Source organism: Liolophura sinensis, chromosome 6, assembly GCF_032854445.1.
Source record: "Liolophura sinensis isolate JHLJ2023 chromosome 6, CUHK_Ljap_v2, whole genome shotgun sequence".
Taxonomy (NCBI): Eukaryota; Metazoa; Mollusca; class Polyplacophora; order Chitonida; family Chitonidae; genus Liolophura; species Liolophura sinensis.
This window is the reverse complement of record NC_088300.1, coordinates 34,114,391-34,135,909: the sequence shown is the minus strand read 5'-3', so window position 1 is coordinate 34,135,909 and position 21,519 is coordinate 34,114,391. Positions and strand designations below refer to the sequence as shown.

Below are 21,519 nucleotides of genomic sequence, written 5' to 3'. Positions count from 1 at the left end.
AATGATAAATTTGTTAAATCCTGGTGTTTGGGTAAAATGAATTAACATAAACTATTTTTTCAATAATAATTTACGACCATTTGTTCATCATAGTTTATACAGTATCTATAACATGACCGACTATTCGTTAATAGTTATTGAAAAAAAGTTGTTCTACCCCACAAGCTAACAACTTAGGCCAAACAGTTGACCATGCGTGGTGGACTGTGTGAATCAGGCATACAGCCGGTATTTAGGTATAGTATGACGTCACAAGACGTTTTTTTGTCCAGCATACATGAAACGCTTAATATTTACTTCTTATTACGGAGTAAAGGATCTTATACCTAATATATAAAAGTACAGTAAAGTTTCTCAGCTTTTATCTATGGGCGTAGAAATTGCTTTAAACTTCGTTTTTATAAGGTCCTAGAGGTCAGTCCGGAAATTAAGTATCCGTCTGTAGTGACGTCAACGATAATAGCTGTCAAAACAACATTGTTTGGGAAAGAGCTCTAGCTGGGGGCATAAGACCTGAAAGGGATACAGAATCGAGGCTGATTGGGTAACAGTGGAGATGATTAAACTGTACAGCTATGGTCATGCTTGAATAAGTCTGCGATACGTAAAATTCAGCTGAGGCTAGATGTACCCTAGACTTGCCCGTAGTACCAGAGAGATTAAACACAGATTTCCTTGTTGGAGCCGCTTCGGGAGCGGTAGATTCAGGGTCAATCCTGGGTCGGGTCACACCTAAGACCTTAAAAGAGGAAGTTGTAACTTCCTCGCTTGGCGTTCAGCATGAAGGGGATAGTGCAACGACTGGTTGACCCGTATCAATATAATAGCTCAGGCGGGGCGGCTTACTTGCCTTCGGTAAGGCGTCTCAGGGAAGCAGAGCTAGATAAAAGCGAGGTGGAAATCTGTCCTGTAACAAGGAGGCACATTACATGCACTCTCAGGATTTCTTCGTAATCATATGACTGAAAAACTGTTAAGTACGACGTTAAACCCCAAGCACTCACTCACCTCTGCTGGAGCAGTTAGCAAAAATTTCATCTGTTTATCAAAATAAGGGGGGAAAGGTCATGTGAGTACCATGTCACTGGCAATGTTGTTCACGAAAGTTCACGCTAAAATTCAAACGCTCGACTGCATTTCATACCATAATAATTTTTAAAAATCTAAATATATTAAAAAACATTTTTATAGCTTCCACCTCTCTTTAACCTATTGCTTAAAACATGGTCGCTTTACAGGCATGTTGGTGGCGGGAAGATATCTTGTTTGTCGTATAAGATTTCAAGCCGTGCTGTAGACTTCCCATCCTTGTCGTCTGTGGACGTATATGCACGGACGTTGATAAGTCTTTGTATACGATTTATCCCAGAAAGCCATATTACAAGTAGTTGAACAGAGAGTTCATCTTCGCCTAGTAGTCAAGTTATACTCCTACATAATTAGACTCTCAGGTGCAAGCGGCGAAGTAATTACCGTTATCTTCACGTAAGCTTCTATGATTGATCATTTGTCAAGCACGAGATCCTAGGGGTCATTGGGAATTTGGTCTCTCGCTTTTGATCAACTGGCACCATGAAGCCCTATTAAACAGATGGAGCTAACTGACATCAGTTTACGCGAATGATTGCGCCCTTTAAAGCAAAGAGGTAATCTTCCGACAAGTATTCTTTCCGGTTCGAATTGCAAACATTGTTTCTTGAGAAGCCCTGTCTATAAGAATGACCAAATATCTGGACAGATATGTCTCCAATGGTACCTGACCAAAAACAAAATATGTAGATTTATATTTACGTGTACGTAACTACCGTGACAACGACTTTATTGCAGGTGGCTATGGCAACTATACCTGCACCCAACTCGACATGTACATCGTGAAACTGATAACTCTTCAAGGCATTCTGGTGGCTGTTTTCACCTTATGTCTTTGTAGGAACACTTCAGGTTAAATAGTTAAGATTTTATTACCCGGTTACAATATAAAAGCTATGCCCGTTATGCTACAAGTTTCAGGAAAAAGTTCCAGTTTGCTATCTAGTTGCGTACACGTGTAATGCCATGAACTTGTTGTTTTGATTTATTTATTAAGTTACTTGATTGGTGATTGGCGATACTCAAGAATATTTCAATTACGACGGCAGCCAGCATTATGGTGAGAGGAAACCGGACAGAGAACCCTGCGGAAACCCACGACCATCCACAGGTTTGTTGTTTTGTCTCGGAATGAAATTATTATAAGCGGCCTCGCGATCGGTAACGGAGATTTTAATCCCACAAAGATCATTTTCCTTGTTTTGATAGATCAACAAAGCAATCCATGAGTCATTTAATCTATTCAATGGATTAGATATATTGATAAAAACACCTTATGCTCATATATCAGCGAGTCGACTTTTGTATGACAAGAGCGCACGATGACGTATACATGAATAGGTACATATTTATTTATTTATTTACTTATTTGTTTATTTGGTGTTTTACGCCGTACTCAAGAATATTTCACTTATACATCAGCGGCCAGCATTATGGTGGGAGGAAACCGGGCAGAGACCTGGGGAAACCCAGGACCATCCGCAGATTGCTGGAAAACCTGGTTAGGTATATACAGTCGACCCGCTGATTATTTATTTATTCGATTGATGTTTTACGCCGTACTCAAGAATATTTCACTTATATGACGGCGCCGACCCGCTGATATATGAGAGTAAAAACACCTAGAACGTGTACTTCATAGAAGCGCCATGGTTTATATACACTCTTTCTTTAACAGGACGTACTTATTTGATAATCTATACCGGTATTTTAAATGCATGCGTCGAGATCAACCTTCTAGAGTAAGGAGAAATTTTTCACGCCATCAAGTTACTTTCTCGAAACTCCATCAACTCTTTATCGAACTGGCGTCAAGTTAACGGGATATAGATGCGGTAAATGTTTACAAAACATTTATAAATAAGAATGAGATATTTGACTGACTCTCCGCACTATCCTATTATCGCCCGTTCGCCATTCATTTGTGCGTCTTTTGAGCTATATGCACATGGGTAAAATGCCCTACTTCAATAAAGATTATTATATTCTCTCGGTAATACAGTATTCAGCAAATGAAATACAATAGTTCTTGTTTTATTGCTCCCTCCTGAACCAATTGGACGCAAAGTTGATTCCCCTTTAATCTGTTAAATGCTAACATCGCTGTCGTTTTCAATTGAGACAAATGTGTTTTTTCCTGTGAGTGGGCAGGGGTCATTGCTGCTCTCGCGGAAAACGCACTTATACAATCGATAAGTCACACATCGACCTCAACTGGCCTGATAAGCCACGGTATAATTAAAGATAAAAGGAAGCGCTATTTATTTGTTTCCAGATGTTGTTTCCCTCGTGGCTGAACATCAGTCGGCAAATATTCTTGTATGCCTTGGAGTTATTCCGAGGCACTTTCCCAAAGGACCATGATGTGATGTAGGATGCCATCGACCCGTACATGCCAGACGATGTTTTAACCAGCGCTTGCTGTTCCAGACTAGGGTCACGCAAAACTGTGTCACGGTCTGGGACAGGTAAGATATTAAGACTATTCCACTATTGCCGGTGATGTCCGATAAGGGAATCACAATGGACAGGTGCCCGCGGTTTAAACAGACCAAATCTAACACAATGTTTCCCCGCCCAGAGGGGGAGTTCTTGGAATAAACCTTAGAAAACTGAAACTCGTTATAGCATTAAAACAATACGCCCACGTCTTCAACTTCTTTTCTCCACGTCCATATAAGTGTGTAGGGTTGAGCTACGGAGATATAATATTTATTACCGTTCTTGTCCTCGGACATTCTTCATAAGCGTCAAGCTCTGGAAAGTCTTTTCACCATACATGCAGACGTCGTGCGAGATTCCGAGCTCTGGAATTGAGAGCTCGGTCGACTTCTGAAACATACTTTTACCTGTTCGGACATGTTTTCGTAGGAAACTGATAAAACCGGCGTGCTGTTTCACAACTGGATGAGTCTGTTCAGAAAGATGAGGAAACGGGAGATTTCTGCTTATTCATTTACATTTACCACAGCCTTAATATTACTTTCCTGGTTGTTTCTGGCCGCTTGTGGGGAGCTGGCCAGTATATCAAAATCTTCCTTCAGACGGCGTCAAGGACTCATTGAAAGTCTGCATTTAACGTTGGATTCGGATGCGGAAGTAAAACGATATTCATTAGGCCGTCTAATACAGGTTGGTGGATTAATTTTTAATCCTTATTGCATTACTTTTAACGACTTGATTTGATTTGATTTATGTATTTATTTGATTGGTGTTTTACGCCGTACTCAAGAATATGTCACTACGACGGCGGCCAGCATTATGGTGGGAGGAAACTGGACAGAGCCCTGGGGACCACCGCCCCCCCCCCCCCCCATATTGAAACAATATCGGCAAATTTTCATCGACGTGTTGATTATAACTTACATGAAATGTATTCGGCAGCTGAAGACTTCTCCAATGAGAAATTACTCGGTCTTTTGTCAAGTTTGATTATACATGCAGTTTGTAAGGTGGATATAAGGTCTTAAGTTAAATTTCTCAGTCATATATTCAAAGAATTCAAGGGAAAAGGTTTAAAATAGAAGCCTCTCAAGCAGGTAAACTTTGAGATCAGCCAAAGTCACTTTGACCTTAAAGTCAACACATAAGCGTCAATAATGACAACGGGTACATAGTGTTAGTTGTCTGATTGATTTCAAATAAATTTTCTTCTGGCTGATCTGATGCATCGACTTTATTAGCATGCATGGCGATAGCAATCCTAAATAAAACACATTTGTATTTAGATGTGACTGTATCGAGGCCCATTTGACATCAACGACTAAGACAAAAATGATCTCGGCGACCGGAAGGAACAATCGAAACTTTGTTTTATTATGTTGACTCGTTCTAAAAGATTGTTACTTTGAAGATCTGAATGCACTGAAGTGACAATCTGTTTCATTCCCCTGTCTGCGCAACCGCATCCCTCCAAAAACATTTCGGCCAATGAGTTTCTTTCTTCTGTCTCTATTTTGAATACGTGACCACTGAATAATGTAAAGGGATCAAGCAAACTAGGGTAGCGTTGGCGTATGGTGACTGATGATATTTTAACAACCGACACAGGTTTGATTTCATGCGGAGCAGATGTAAGAGGCAAGATTAATCATTCTCTAGATTAGCTCAGTTAAAAGAAAGACTTTCATTTTGAAATTCGATGTTGAAAGCTTTGTAACCAGACCCTGACTGTTTTATGTCCACCTGCTACCGTCGTTTATATCACCTCTAAATGCGCTTTCCGTCTCATTTTGTTTCCATGATATCAAGGGCTTGGCCATACTTTCCGCAGTCGGATCATATACTTGTATGATGGCTCAGTTGGTACCCTTCGGGGGCGGGAGATCCAGGGTCAATTCTTAACCTTAAAAGAGGAAGTTGTAACTCCCTCGCTTGACGTGCAGCATGAAGGAGAAAGTGCAACGACTGGTAGACCGATATCAATATAATGGGTGGTGCGGGGCGGCATGCTTACCTTTGGTAAGCCGTCTCAGTGAAGCAGCACTAGATAAAAGGGCGGTGGAAATTCGTCCCGCAACAAGGAGACACGCACTCTAAGGATTCCTTCGTCATCATATGACTGAAAAACTGTTAAGTACGACGATAAAACCCCAGCACACACTCACTCACTCAATTACTCACTCATATACTGATAATAAATCCTGGTATGTCTACCGCAGGTGCTGAATACAAAAGGATAGATCAAGCTGCACCATGGTTTTTAATTATGCACGATGGTGTCGACTCATTTTCATTTCGTTTCCATTTTTTTCTGCCGGCCCCGACTAACTTTCAACGATCAAACATCGGCTCGACATCAGTACAATTATACAAACATATGCTCAGCTTTTCTTACGTGGAAAAGTCTGTGAGCAATCTTCGGGTCGTCGTGGTTTTCCCCCCGGCTCCACCGAGTTTCCTTTCACAATGTTGCTGTCCACCATCGTACAAGTGAAATAGTCCGGCGTAAAACACCAATCAGATAAATAAATAAATAAATAAACGCAGTTTTCATCTGCACTTTGGACTCACCTGTAATATGTCTCACATTTAATACAATTATGCAGCTGACTACAGCTGCAGTTTTGGAACACATTTATTCGTATACTAAAAGCCACATGAATAGCGAATACCTGCTTTTTATGACTTGCTCGTATTTTCTAATTTCGCACCTAACATTATAACGTTATTCAAATTTAGTTTTGTAGTGTTCAGTTGTCTTGGGTAAATTCCGTTGTAACTTGTCAGAGATAGAGGTGACGATGGAATTATATTCTTTAAATAGATAAAGCTAATCTTATCCTTGCTAACGAGGCAAATGTAGCTCTCACATTTGCGCGATCGGCCCTTGACCAACAATGCCGCATGGATGAATCACAATGCGGTTGGCCTGAGAGTTCATAGGTTCGAATTCCGATGTAGGCTTCATTTATTTATCTGACTGATGTTTTTACTCAAGAATATTTCATTTATATTACGGCGGCCAGCATTATGGTGGGAGGAAGCCGGTGAAAGCCCAGAAAAATCCCACGACTATCCGCAGGTTGCTGAAAGATTTTTCCACCTACGGCTAGAGAGGAAGGCAGCATAGGCTGGACTCACAGCAACCATATTAGTGAGAGGCTTCTGGGTCATTTTGCCCAGTTAACGGTCCTGTCATCGCTTATTGTTAAATATTGGCACAAAAGGTGTTGTGTTGTGATTTCAATCAACGTTTTCACTCAAAGTTTCATAAATTTTAAAACAAGTCTGTCTCTCTGTTAAATTATGGACGGACTGTCCAGAATCTCAGCTTCGTAACTCGAAAACCGCTTAACCCGGGCCTAGGGGTTTGATAAGCATAGTGTTGAAAGGAGTAACTACTTTGAAGCATCCATGTTTAAAGACACACATTGCCTTTGGCGAAAAAAATTGTACTGTTTTTTTTTTAGACGTCATCTACATAAAGTTAAGACTTCCCCCGATGTCTACTGACATGTGTCTGACTTTGAGTGAACAATCGACTGTTTAGTTTCATCCGGGATTTCCTTTTGACCATCTACTCACTCAAGTAGCTATATTTAGAAGCATGATCGAAGACTGACGTTTTTATCTGAATCATCTCTACTTGTTATAGAGGCGACAGGAGATGTTCAATGACTTTCAAACGTTAGACATCGCATTGGGTTGTAATTATGCGGCCTATTATGTAACCTCACTATTACCGTACAGATTGTTGGGATTTACCATTATTTTATAATATATTATGGAGAGAAAATGAAGATCATATTTGGTTTACTAGACATATAATTGGCTTTCAATCTATCATATTGTATGTATGTAAGTACGTACGTACGCTTGGGGGTTTAACGTCGTACTTAACAATTTTCAGTCATATGGCCACGAAGTCATTAGGTGTGTATACATATATTGTGTCTTCTAGTGGCAGGGGGAGTCCATGCCGCCAAGGTCCTGCCGCCTCTGAAGCATCATGCCGAGAACACCAGACATGACATCATACCCAGTCACATTATACTGACACCGGGCACACCAGCCCTGTTTCCTTGATCCAGCGCCTCATCTCTGAGCGCCAAGCAAGGCAGCAACAAGTAGCATTTTGAAAGTCTTTGGTATGATCCCCACCCGGGTTTGATTTCGGATTCCCCGACTTTGAGGCAGTCGCTCAAACCATTAGTCCACTGAAGTGTTCCTCTCGGAAAATATAAGCCCAGGAAGTCTGGGAGTCAAATGCAACTCATTTTTATATTTAGCTGAACCAACTCAGTAATTCTGAATTTCTTCTTGAAGTCCAGGCGACCACATTGGTGAGAGGCTTCTGGCTCATTGCGTCGCGCTGACATGCTAACCACTAGGCTACAGAAGACCATTTTTTTAAATTAACGACAACTCATAAACTAATATGGTACCAGGACACTGATTAAATCTACTTGCTTAGAGCATTTCGTCTTTCTGGAGTCTTGGAGAATTGCTGACCGCGGTATTACTCCTTCTATTTCTTACTTTATATACATTCTTAGTTGTGATTGGTCACTGGTTTTCGCTTGACAAAACTCGCGTGTGGATACTGGCAACAAATCATTGTAGGGCCTCAGCTGGCACTGCTCTCAGACAGGCAAGAATCAATGTAGTGCACCTCTACACTCTTTCCTCTCCTCACTTTCCGTTCTCTCGTTTACTGCGGCCGTCTGTGAGAAAGGCGTGGCCTGAGACGGTTACCAGTGTTTCGAGTTCAACAGTATGAGCAATCTATTTCGCCTAAAGTAATTCTGGTCCAAGTCTATTAATTATTCCAGCCATTTATGAGCGGTTTACTATTTTGACCTTTTCTGTAATAAGTCATTGTTTCTGTATATCGGTTTTCACTACCCCACCCTCCTGGATTTCTGTCTCTGATAACACGTGCATTTACTTTGTGAGCAGCCTTCTGGGCATTTTCTTCTTTTTACTCATTTTCTAATGTTTTTTTGTTCGTTTTTCTAATTTGCTCTTTTTTATTTTCGTGTTTGTTTTAGCCACCATGCCGGGGTCTGGGGAGACGATGTAATCCACGTTTACCTTTAACATGCAGTGGATTCTGTCAAGAGAATAGGACAATTAAATCGTGTATGCTGGTTGGCGATAAAGGGTTTCGGTGTGTTCAAAAATCCCCACCCGATGTCTCGAACGTATCATGAAGAAATTCTACTGACTCCAAATCCGGCCTTTATTAAAGCCACGCTGGCCAAGCTTTAGTTCCACCACCCTGGTTAAGCATCCGAAGACCCAGGTTATTTCAACGTTCATCCGATGGACAGGCTATTAGCTGCTATGAGCCGATGTGCTAAACTTCCTCAAGAATTTCTGGTGATAGCTTCAGCATTTGCGATGTGAAGGCTGAGTGACAGACCACAGCCGATGACACAGAAAGAGTAATGTCTCCAAGTGGATTAGAGGATTTCCATTTTTCCTGATCGTTAATACCTTTGGTGACAATGTAAGAAGATGATCAGTTTATAACCATGACAAGACTGTTGATTTCAGTGACATATCTGAATAGTGTTGGTGACATCTTTGTCCAATGTTTCGTTAAGCACGCATGTGTACATAATAACTGCTTCATAATGGATTCTGTGTGTCTTTTTGTCGATAAGACCTAAAAAATCAAACACTTTCTACGTTTCCACTAAACAAATATGTAATAATATTGTCACCTCAATTTTGGCAGGGACGATAGGAGCTAATTTTAAAATTTCTGCGTGTATACTAACTGTCGCTAAATCTTAATTCCCATTTCAAGCACTGTTAATAAAGATGATACTTAAAATATGAGAATTTCTGGTTTTAATGACAATACATTATCAGATTTTTCTCTGATGTGGTGATTGGAAAGGAGTGGGAGGAAGGTGGTATTTAGAGCTATTTGCCAAGCGGAATACTTTTCCTGTGATTATTTTTGTGTTCTGTCACTTTGTTGATTCCTCAAAGTCATTAGCTAATGCAACAAAATACTGGCGAAAGATGACCGCCCTAGGACAGTAATCCTACTTCAAGTAAAAAAATACAACTTCCTTTGACATTTGTCGAATTCAAAGAATACAAAAGTATGCCATCGTGACCAATATATCCGTTGACCTCATCCACCTTTTCCCGTGCAATGGCCGCAGATGTACATTGTTTTCTTGCAGTACATCGCCTCAGCATTATCAATTTGTTAATGCACAGTTATATGTGACTGCAAAAACAAGAATTAATGAACAACAGACTACACAGACACAGTATATATATGTACATACACCTGATAACTTCTCGTCGTCATATGACGTCAAACCCTATGCATAGGTATATATATCCTTAAATTAAAAAGATAGCGGTTGAATTCTACCATTCATGCACACTGTGAAATGTGCTATACATTCATGAACGCGGTGAGCAACGATACATCCTGATATGAACTACAAAACGCTGATGAACTTATGAGAGTTGAATTATGCCATGTACGGAATTTCTCTAGATATCCGCGCTTTCTTTGTTCATATGACACATTCATTGTTGTATGTTCACGATTAGATGTCGCCATCAAGCAGTCGTCGTCCATCAGGTTGTTTAGATACTCATTCTTTCATTTGTTGCCGATCACTTGCCTTCAACTAATATAACGCGCACCTAGCACGTCTCACGTTGGAACATTCGTCATTCATTTACCATAGGTCGGAGGTTTATCCTTGGAGGCACGCTGTTTCTGCCCCACGGGAATTTCAAGACTATCCTGTTTGATGATGGTAAAGCACCTTTATTATGCGGCCCCGACCTGCTAAATGTTATAATTTGTTACAATCCCCATCGTGCATGCAATAAGGGATTCTAGAAATCGATCGACGTTGACAATTTCCTTCCGTCAGATAAAACGCTATGTACAAAAAGTACTTTTGTCTATTTTTATTTTATAATCACTTTTAATACAAAAAAAAAAAAAATACAGCGTAATGGGGAGGATGGGGATATCTAGGAACTTATGTCACAGGTGGTCGTAAATGTTCGTGGTGTGATTGGGCACTAGTTCAATCCATTAGCCTATGCTGCTGACTTTTGATACGTAGAGAAAAGGTTTGTGATAAATGCTTATTGACTACATGACCCAGTTAACTCGCTACCGGATCGAGAACTTATAGTTAGAAACTCATGCAACATTAACTTAGGTTTATCGTACACTCCTACATCTGAAATGCTAAACAAAACTGCAGTTTTGTCAAATCCAATACTGATACTCTGATGGAAGGTAAAAGTTAAATTAACTCAAGTTAAAAAAATTTAACATTTTAAAAAATGTTCAGAACATGCTATAGTACTATCTTAAAGTCAAATTTACGCTTTTAAGTGTTGTTGTTTTTTTTTTTTTTTTGATTGGTATTTTACGCTGTACTCAAGAATATTTCACTTATATGATGGTGGTCAGCATTATGGTGGGTGGAAACCTGGAAGAGACCGGGGGAAACCCACGACCATCCGCACGTTGCTGTCAAACCTTCCCACGTACCGGCCGGAGAGGAAGACAGCATGAGCTGGTCTTGAACTCACAGCGACCGCATTGGTGAGAGGCTTCTGGGTCACTATGCTGCGCTAGCGCGCTAACCGACTGAGTCACGGAGGCCCCCCTTTAAGTGTTGTGTTCCGCACTTCTTCGTTTATTTCACAGTACAGATGTTAAAAAGATTTGTATTCTTACATTATGTATTTTCAAATAATCATCAAAATATGTAGGCTGCATAACATTTTGTCATGTTGGAATCACATTTTACAGCATTTAAGACAAACAAATACGCCAGCATCACTGAGGAATCATGTTCTTACTTGATCGATTGAAACATACCGCAGCATCGGTGACGAAAATTTTGATATCATCGGTAGATTTTTTAATATAACAATGTGCGCCTAAAGTAGAAACAATGTCGGTCAGCGACTATGCAGTAACGGTAGGGTCATTATACAGTGTGGGTCGTAACGTGCATCCTCCCCGGACGTACGTCTGCTAGCAAAATGGGGGTGGTCGTTTTCTCCGGGCTTTCCCAGTTCCCTTACACCTTAATGCTGGTCGCTGTCGTATAAGTGAAATATTCTTCAGTATGGCGTTAAACACAAATAAAATATAAATAAATACATTTAATAATGTGCCTCTCGTTATATAGTCCATTCACAGGACATAGCAGTTGTCCACCGATATGTAGTCTCCAAATCAGATTTTACGAATTATAATGCGTAAGTACGGAAAATCCACAAAAAATATTGTCGTCTGGCGTTTGCAATGCAATTCTCCTTTAACAATTTGAAATGGTTCAGACTATAGCTGCTGTCTGACCGTTCACAGTTAGACGCCCCATCATGAAAAGTGACACATCTTCGTGTAGGCATAAATCTGCCGATATGAAAGCACCAACAGGCTTACAACTGGCTGTCACAATTACAGACCCATAATGCTACTATCCACGTTTATCTCCTTGACTTAGAAACTCATACAGCTTGCCAATATAAATGCAGGTGATGGGAACTGGATTTCATTAGATTAATGTCTTTTAATAAATTGATGATTTTCATTAGATTAAATAAATAAATAAAATAAATGTCATTAGATTAATGTCTTTCAATAAATTGGGCTCAGATTTGTCCTTTTATCCGTCGCATCGATTCTATATATATCAATATAAGCGTGCTTTTAAGTGAAATTTAGATGGGTTGCTTTTGACGTCACTGAAATGTTTACTGACCACGTATATATCTCATTTCCGGAGATATTGTATTATAGCTATATACATGCAAACTGATTTAACTCCACCATGACGATATATATTTAGAACGCCTAGATAGAGTACCCTCTGAATGGTCTCTGTACTTAGCCTTCATTTATAAAAACATGCGAGGCAGCTTTATGGTACGATTCGTGAGCCTTTATTCCCGAGCATAAACACTACCCGGTGGTGGTGGTAGTTTGTTGAATGGCGTTTCCATTCCACTGAATGATGCACGCCATGATCAGTGCTAAAACACATAAAAAGAAGTACCCGAGGCGATCTTGAGTATGCATCAGTTCTTTCCATGATTTCCTTCGTCATTAATGACAATGATCGTTATTCGGGACGACGCAGCTTTACTTTAACCAAAATGCACGGTCGATTCACATTTATTTTAATGAACTAGGCATGCGTGCTGAGTGAATATATTTGGGAGCACTTACATATAGTTATATATGTATATATATATTACAAATATACAACTTCTGAATAAACATATTTGGTGAATACAAATGAAAATATTTTGCGGCATATACTTGATGGCAGAGTACTTTTTATTAGTCACGCGTTTAATAAACGTATATGCATGGTGGCGTTCAAGCCAAGTTACTCAGTACACATAATATATACCTATAGACATGCATATTCTTAATCAATGGAAATGTGCTTAATACTGTGTGCACAGGATTTGCTCGTTACATCAACTTAAGTAACAGCGTAAAATAACTCGACAGCCATTTTGCGACCAGAATAATGTTAACAGAATTATAGAATTCATCGTTCTGGAAACGCAGGAACTTTGTAACTGGAAATGAGATTAAACACAGCATATTTATCAGATTAATTCGCACGCAACAATATAAGAGTCATAGTTGTACGTGGGTTCAATGCTATAAATAATGAAGGTGAGGCATTGTCACGTAAATGTAAAAGGTTTCACAAGCTTTCGATCCACATGCCGGGATCATTATCAAGTGATAATACATATACGTGGTGATGCTTTATAATTATTAATATAAGATTTAATTATATATAGTTAATTGCACCATGCATGTCCTATAAACAGACAGCTTCATTATTAATGAACAAAGTGACGGAATTTTTCGTTGTTGTTGAAACAAAAGGCCATGCAGTGAAGGCGGGTGCTGCCGACAAAGTCGAAATCCTCGCTCCATACCCCCCCCCCCCAACACCCCCCTTGATTTTCCCCCTATCTCGCTGTCTGTGGGGCCTTGATAACAATAAACATTCAACGTCTCCCGTTTGGCCGCTTGCGTTATTGATAAACAAACGGACCGACGTGGTTAGCATGCCAGCACGGTGCAGTGACCAAGGAAACTCTCACCAATGCGGTCGCTGTGTGTTCAAATCCACCTAATGCTGGCTTAATTTCTCTCCTGTTGTCCTGCAGAAGCATGCGGATGGTCGTGGGTTTCCTCCAGGCTTTGCTCGGTTTCATTCCATCATAATTCTGAGTAGGGCATAAAACACCATCCAGTCAATTACATAAAAAAATTAACGTTCGTTGAAGACATGGGTTACATGAGTTGTCTTCCACCAAAAGGATGTGTATATCTGTACGTCACGTGTGGCAAGGTTCGTCAGTAACTCACTAGTCTTTCACTTGTACCATGGTTTGGACGGGGCTACACCTTATGCATATGCTAACTGAAGTACAGTCCGCTCGAGTGGAAAAGTACCGTAACAAATTTGTGAATACATGACAACAAACGGGCCATCATGGTAATGGCAATGGCGCGCATGTATGGCAGGAGCCCGTTCCACGAACGGTGTAACCCATGGGGCCCATGTGCCCATGGTCTAACTTCCATGACAACTTGCAGTGAAAAGGTATGTCACCATGATAAAAACCCTCGACACAACGTTAATTGCCACATGTGTGTAAAACGAGCCCCTGCATGGACGACGACATTCAAATGAAACGGACACACCCACCATGTGGAGACTTCCGAGGACGCAAACAATACGTGACAGACCCACTGAAACGCCGTACAGTTACACAGAAATAAAGATCAGCACGAATGACAAGGGTTTCAGGTTTTCATGCAAAATACAAGACAGCCAAAACTTATCCGATGACATCCTGCGATAGATGATCTACCCTATTTACTGTCTTCATTATGAAGACTTCAACTTTAACATTATACACGCATGCCCATATACTTATTTCCAAGGTAAGGAGTCTGCACGAAGAGTGAATCCAATTGAAATTTAATTCCCAACATGTGATTGGTCACATACTGCCTCTGAGTGAAGATTATGATGTCTACTGATGGACACTTCTGGAAAAAAAATTATACCTCTATGCTATCAGTGAAGAAGCTGAATGGTCTACGGTGTGGAGACCAAAAATCTGACATTTGTAATTCCATCCCTCTAAAATTAGCGCAGTCACAGATTCACTGCTTGCATGATCACGGACCTATAGACGAAAAACACTCGACGCTTGCAAATAGCGTTCAATTACATGACCATTTCCACAGTGTTTTAGATAATAATGATTGCGGGCTTTGTTGAAAGGGACAATTGTGTACATTGGAACTATTATATATATACATCGTGTTGTATGAGATTGTCCATGCATGAATGCAATGATTAATCGACTCATATGACAGGAAAGAACATTTTATCAAAGGTCCGCACTCCGACTGTCTCTGCACATAAAACTAACAGTCATCGTATAAGTGAAAAATTAATGAGTATGCCGTTACAGAAAAAACTGAAATAAATAAATAAATAAATAAAAAATACATTTAACTGTGTTGGCTAAGTAGGCATCTATATCCCAAGATCTGCGCATGTTTTAACCGGCCGTTTTGTGTTGCCTAACATGTCACCTATATAGGTCTATAGGCCCTAATTCACGTACATGTACGTTACACATAGGGTCCATCTATACATGATATATTGGCCTATGCGTGTAGGCATGGAACATTATAATAAACTGTAAACACTCACTGGCCTGGCACATGCAAATTTTTCTATTGGAAGCCTTATTACACCAGGACATGCAGGGACGCACTCTTTCCTACAGTTGATGTCAATATAAAATAATTAAGTGAACACTGTCTGAAAATAAAATATTTATTTATGTATTTGTATACTTTTGTTAAACTATTCTATTATTTTCTTGAAGGGTTATGACATTCTCATCATTATTGCGCGACCATAAACAAAGTGCTCACGTTGGAAAACGTGGGTCCTTATCTATTTATTCAAGAGCTCTGTCATAATTCTGGCTGCCGTCGTATAGGCCTACGTGGAATATTCTTGAGTTCGGCGTAAAACACCAATCAAATAAATAAATAAATACATTTATTCAAGAATGTGTCAATATTATATGACGGCGACCATCGACGGGTTGTTGGAAGACCTTCCTTAGTACGACCGGAGGAGAAACAATCAATAGTACGACGTGAACTTACAACGACCGCGTTGGTGGGAAGCCCTGAATCATCATGCTGCACCGGCACGCTATACCACTCGGCTTTGGAAGCCTCTTGTGGAGCATGCAGGTCACTCCCCATTCTAGACGGGACGGAAGTTTGAGGTTACGTGATCACCCTTTCGTGACTAAAACAAAATGGCCGCCCAATGCTAAAGCGCTGAGGAAACGGTCACTTTTTCCACTTCGCTAGCGATCAATAACGTCATAAAATCTCTTCACAAATACTCAGAATATCTGGAAAGCTGACAATTATTCAAATTCAACGGATACAAGTTTCAAAAATAGAAATTTTCCTATGCAATAACGTTGAGAGAAGCGTTTTCCTCACCTACGCCGTTTGTTACTAAGGAGATCACGTGGTCTCTAGCTTCCGATCCGTCTTATAGAATACACGCAGACACACTTATAAAGCATTCGTTTGAAAATAATTTGTATTTTTGGCTTTAAATATTTTTGCTAATAATTAATTAATTTATTATTTAACGACCCAAAGTCGTGTTTTCGGTTGCAACTTTGTGAGGCCTTCAGGTTTCAGTTACCAAGTCTAAATCTGGCACAAAATCAATGATTTGTAGGCTTAACTCTTGCTGTTTAGAGAGGGCGCTGCAATCTAAATGCGAATGGCTTGTTACGGGGAATATATTTTGACATTTTGACACCCCCCATGAGGTATCTTCTTTCGTATTTTCATATATACACTGTAATTTGTGGTGCTTGTGTACATCCAGTCATTCATTATTGTAGAAGTGGTGTGATGTAGCTTTGGAAAGTACAAAATAGTTCTATTCGATAGCGAAAACTAGACCACGTATAATCCTTGCGGCTGTCATGGCCTATTCCCCGTTAGCGCTAAACCTCGGTCGAAGGGTGGCTTATGCCATGCACTTTTGATTATGATATCTGATTTACAGTGGATTTACGGGCCCACTTCAATTCGCAAAGCGTCTTTCTTTGAATTCGATGATTAAACGTTGAGGCAGGTAAACATAAGAAATTGTTGAAAATAGACCTCAACGTTTAATTCAGATGAACTACTCCACATGATGCGCTCTACAATTTCAGTGGCCTCGCCTTTGTTCTTTAGCATTGAGGTGGCAGAATCCTTGCACTACTCTCAGAAAAGTAAATATAAGGATGTAGTTCTGCTGTGTAGGCCCCTGGTGACTTCGAAATCATATCAAAGCGAAGATGTCATCATAGTTGGACTAACTGAATACTAACCTATAGCCTAATGTCTAAAAGAGGCCCTTTCCCAAAATGTTTGTTATTTTCCTATCCAAACATGGAATCTGTGTATCGTTTACTGCCTAACCTTTTTTGTATTCTTCATCTCATAGCTGATGGTAGTTGAACTAGATCATTGTTTCTTGAGCAATTAATCATTAGTTCTGGCATCAATGTGGTCGTTGTGAGTTAAGCCCAGCTCATTCTGGCTTTCTCTCTGGCCATACGTGTGTAGGTTTGCCAGCAACATGTGGATGGTTTTTTGTGGGTTTTCCCCCAGGCTCTGCCTGGTTTCCTCCCACCATAATGCCTGCTACCGTCATATACATGTAATGCCTACTACCGTCATATACATATGAGTATGGCCTAAAACACCAACCAAATAAATTGGTTCTGGTGAACAAATGTTGCTAGTTGCTGTCTAGAGGTTTGCTGCTGGAAATTACTTTGATATCATTGACTTATTAAGTAGCTTAATCCTGATAGTCATCACAAGGTTGAAATGGTGTTTTTAAGCATTTTGTGGATTGGACATACTACCTAAGAGAAACTGAAATAAATGATTTACTGCTAAATTGTATGGTTTGTTTTTTTAATTAGTTTCAGAAAAAAATGGACCAACATTTTTCACTGAACAGTGATGATGGAACAATTGAGTGTCATACATGTGGCAAACAGTTGGCTTCCAATGCCAGTCTTATTGATCATCATAGAACCCACACTGGTGAACGACCGTACGCCTGCACCATCTGCAACAAGCGCTTCACACAAAAAGCACACCTTATCATACACAAGAGGACCCACACAGGAGAGAAGCCTTATGCTTGCAGCATTTGCCACAAAAGGTTTGCCCAATCCTCACACCTGAAGAACCATAAGCGGATCCACACAGGTGAAAAGGCATACTTGTGCTCTATCTGTAATATGGGTTTCAGCAGGAAGCCTCGCCTAGAACAACATCTGGAGGAACATGTCTTACACGAGGCTCTCCTCAGCAAGAGCAAGATAGCGGCAGCAGAGCGAGAGTTGAAGAAGACGGCGGCTGCGATAAAATCAGAAAATGATGACGGTGATGAAGGCAGTAATTCTACAGGGCAGAGGGATCAACACACTAAAGAAAACGGGGTTTCCAGGAAGCGCAAACCAGCATTCGTGACGCGTGTTCGTCAGAGTGATAGCGACTTGTCGCATATGGAAGATGAAGACGACAGTGATGGTATCAGAGAGAGGATCCATGCGGATGTCGTCACAGGGCTGTGTATAAAGGCAGAACCTGCAGACGACCAAGGTTTCTACTGCGACAATGGGGAGACATCTGCATTAAAGAGATCTCAAAGGATGTCCAGCACACGGACCTCAGAAAGAGGCGATCTTGATGGCGACCTGAGGATGTGCATAAGTGGAATTTCTGTTCCGAAGTCAGAAGGGGAGCAAATAGATGAGCCAGTTGCAGAGTTCAAATGCAGTGAAGACGGTGCCAGTGTTTGCGATGTCAGCTCATCCGAACCCCAGGGAGGCATGCTGATGCAGGATGAAGTAGACATGGCTAGTGTCACTAGCGAGAGCAATAATTCTACATCAGAACAAGTGACATTGCTGGGCAGTAGGTCATCTCAGTCTCAAGCACACCAACAAAGGAAGCTGTCGTTGAAAAACGCCGGAGGAAGTGCGAAGACGAGAAACCCGAAGAAGAGTATTAGCTGGACAATGAGTAGCTCTGGGCTGGATGTTAGCCCGTCAGGATTGGTGGCATCTTCCTCTGCCTATTGCCACACCAATAAGCGGATCTGTCTGATTGATTTCAGCACAGAGGATCTTATCGCTCATCTGATGGCAAGAGATGCCGTCCTGCGCTGCGACTACTGCTGCGTCATATTCCAAGACCCGGCCATGTACCATCTCCACAGAAGCATGCACGATAAATCAGATATTCGATGCTGTAACACGTGTGGAAAACAGTCCCGAGATAAATATGACTTTGTCGCTCATTACCTCTGCGAGCATAAATAAATTCATTTAACATGTGGGCATTCATGAACAATTTATATACAAAGAATGGTGATTTCAGTCCAGACTGACCAATGGATTTAATGATAATAAGGCATGTTTTGTTTGTGTTCATTTTTATGAAAATATATATGTATCCATAATAGAGTAAATGTTCTGTAATTCTCAATAAAAAGACAAGCACTAAGGGTAATGCACAAATATTTGCAGTCTATTCCAGTTATAAACAGGCTTGTCATTCCAACTCATTTGCATGTTGGTACATGAATTTGAGTTCTATTTCTTTCACCTGATGAATGTCTTGTTTAAATGATTAAAGCTTGATTAAATGATTAAAGCTTGATTAAATGATTAGAGCTTGATTAAATGATTAAAGCTTAATTCAATGATTAAAGCTTTATTAAATCATTAAAGCTTAATTAAATGATTAAAGGTTTTGGGGGCCAAAATGCAAGGCATGGAGATATTCTTTTATATTTTTGTTTTTTTTTGTTTTAATACCTTGTTAAAACAGCACGTAAGTATTTTTTGTATTGAGCTGTATAAATGTATGTGATAGAATGTATGTATCTTACATTTAGTCGAAATGTGAATACTACACGTTCTATATTTATGATGTAAATAACCAGAATATTGTTATGACAATGGTCTCATTTGATAGAATTATTTTTTGGGGGATTACTGTAAACCTTCAACCTTTTCAACCTCTAAAGCACTTTTTTCTTTGGAATTTATGAATACATTTATTATGAAATTTGTTTGTCTCGCTAAAGATGCAAGCTTCATAAAAGTGTGCAAATTGTTTCTCAAAACCCCATAGTTCTCTTGGAATATTTCAAAATATTGGCTGTAGAGGCGGTGGAAAAGGCTGAAGAATTAGGGTACACAACTATGTCACACTTATCTTTGTCTGGAGTGAAAAAAAAGACGTTAGGACAGTGGCCTTGTCTGCATGATCTTAATGACCATTGTTACTTGAACTGTGAATACTAAGTTATCTGTCTTTGAGGTCAAAACCATAAAATTAATAGGTCAGTTGTCTCTTTATTGTATTGATTATAGTTATTATTATTATTAGCATACTGTTATTGGGACTAAAGAAAATTTTTTCATGTTATTCTGGTCTTAGATACTACATGTTGTCACATTTTCTGAGCACAATTTTTATTCCTTTGTGCTTAGAACAGTACACGAAAAGTATGTTGCACTGTAATGCACTAATTTTTGTTATAGCTTTTGTTAAAAAATGTTACTTCAAATATTTTTTGTTACAAATTTACATGTGCAGTGTGTTACTCTGTTCTTGTTTATGCACAGTTTGACTGAAATATGTAGTAATTTACAGTATTTTTTTTTTACATTTTCTATGTGTGTACCTGTGTATCTAGTCAAGATGAGACTACAATTTGTGAACGTCTCCATTGCCTAAAGGCTTACGTATGCACAAGTAGCTACAGATAATTCTTCATTGCAGTATTATGTTTTTTGATCTTCATTTCATCAATATACATTGTACTTTTTTGTCAGATAAATAGTAAAATAGCTTTATTTTTTGACACACGACTTATTCTCTTGTCAGCTAATCATTTATCCAGGTAAAAGCATGTACAAATCCAAAGAGAGAAAAAAACAATTCTCTGGTATTGAATTCAGCTGTAGCAACCTGAATCTTTCAAATTTATCAGAAGCCCAAATGGTGGGGTATGGCCTGTACCAAAGGAAGAAAAAAAAAAGGAAAATTCATTTATTGATGTAATGATGTGATCAGATCCGGTATGTTCAGTATTGTCCCATACAAAATGACCTGTTAGTGGTGTGTAAGTACAGTGCATAAATGTAAATGCGTAGAAAGTGTGTATTAATTTATTTGTCATCACCTACCTGTACGTTGTGTGTTGCTTTGTCATTGATCTGACAAGTGATGAAGTATTTGTTTACCCCTTTACACCTTTGTTTGGTATGACTGTAAAAATAGTTATATGAGCATTGATTAAACGTACATGATGTACTTCAAATTCTCGTAGTTGTTCTACTACATTTTGCATCACATTTCCATTCCCAATAATGTGACGTGATGCTGAAAAAAATCTGATACTAATCTGTTAATTTAACAGAAAATCTGTTGGCGGAGTGTTAGAATGTGATATGATATGTGTATGTGGGACAGGGTGGGGGTGTGGCGGGGGTGGAGTGGGGGGGGATTTTCCATGGCCTAGTGCTTAGCGTGCTATGACCCTGAAGCCTCTCACCAATGCGATCATTGCGAGGTCAAGTCCAGCTCATTCTCGCTCCGCTGCGCTCTCGTGGTACGTGGGAAGGTCTGGCAGCAACTTACTCTTGCTGTCCACCGTCGCGTAAATGAAATATTCTTGATTACCACGTAAAACTCAGAAAAAAATAAATCAATTAAATTAATGATAAAAACTATAATCAACACGAAATGAAGATCTACTTACATTAAGTCTTAGTAATCAAAATTACTCCCAA

General features: G+C 39.7%; 1 protein-coding gene across 1 annotated transcript; it reads left to right on the top strand.

The window, feature by feature from the left end:
* Positions 1-17,637: 17,637 nt before the first annotated feature.
* Positions 17,638-21,011, top strand: LOC135468053 (zinc finger protein 84-like). The gene has a single exon (XM_064746076.1). It carries the CDS (start codon positions 17,638-17,640, stop codon positions 19,033-19,035), a length of 1,398 nt encoding a protein of 465 aa, XP_064602146.1. The 3' UTR covers positions 19,036-21,011.
* The last annotated feature ends 508 nt before the right edge of the window (positions 21,012-21,519 follow it).

Excerpts from the sequence above, each read along its gene's own strand:
- LOC135468053 (XM_064746076.1), top strand. The coding sequence starts at position 17,638 with ATGGACCAACATTTTTCACTGAACAGTGATGATGGAACAATTGAGTGT.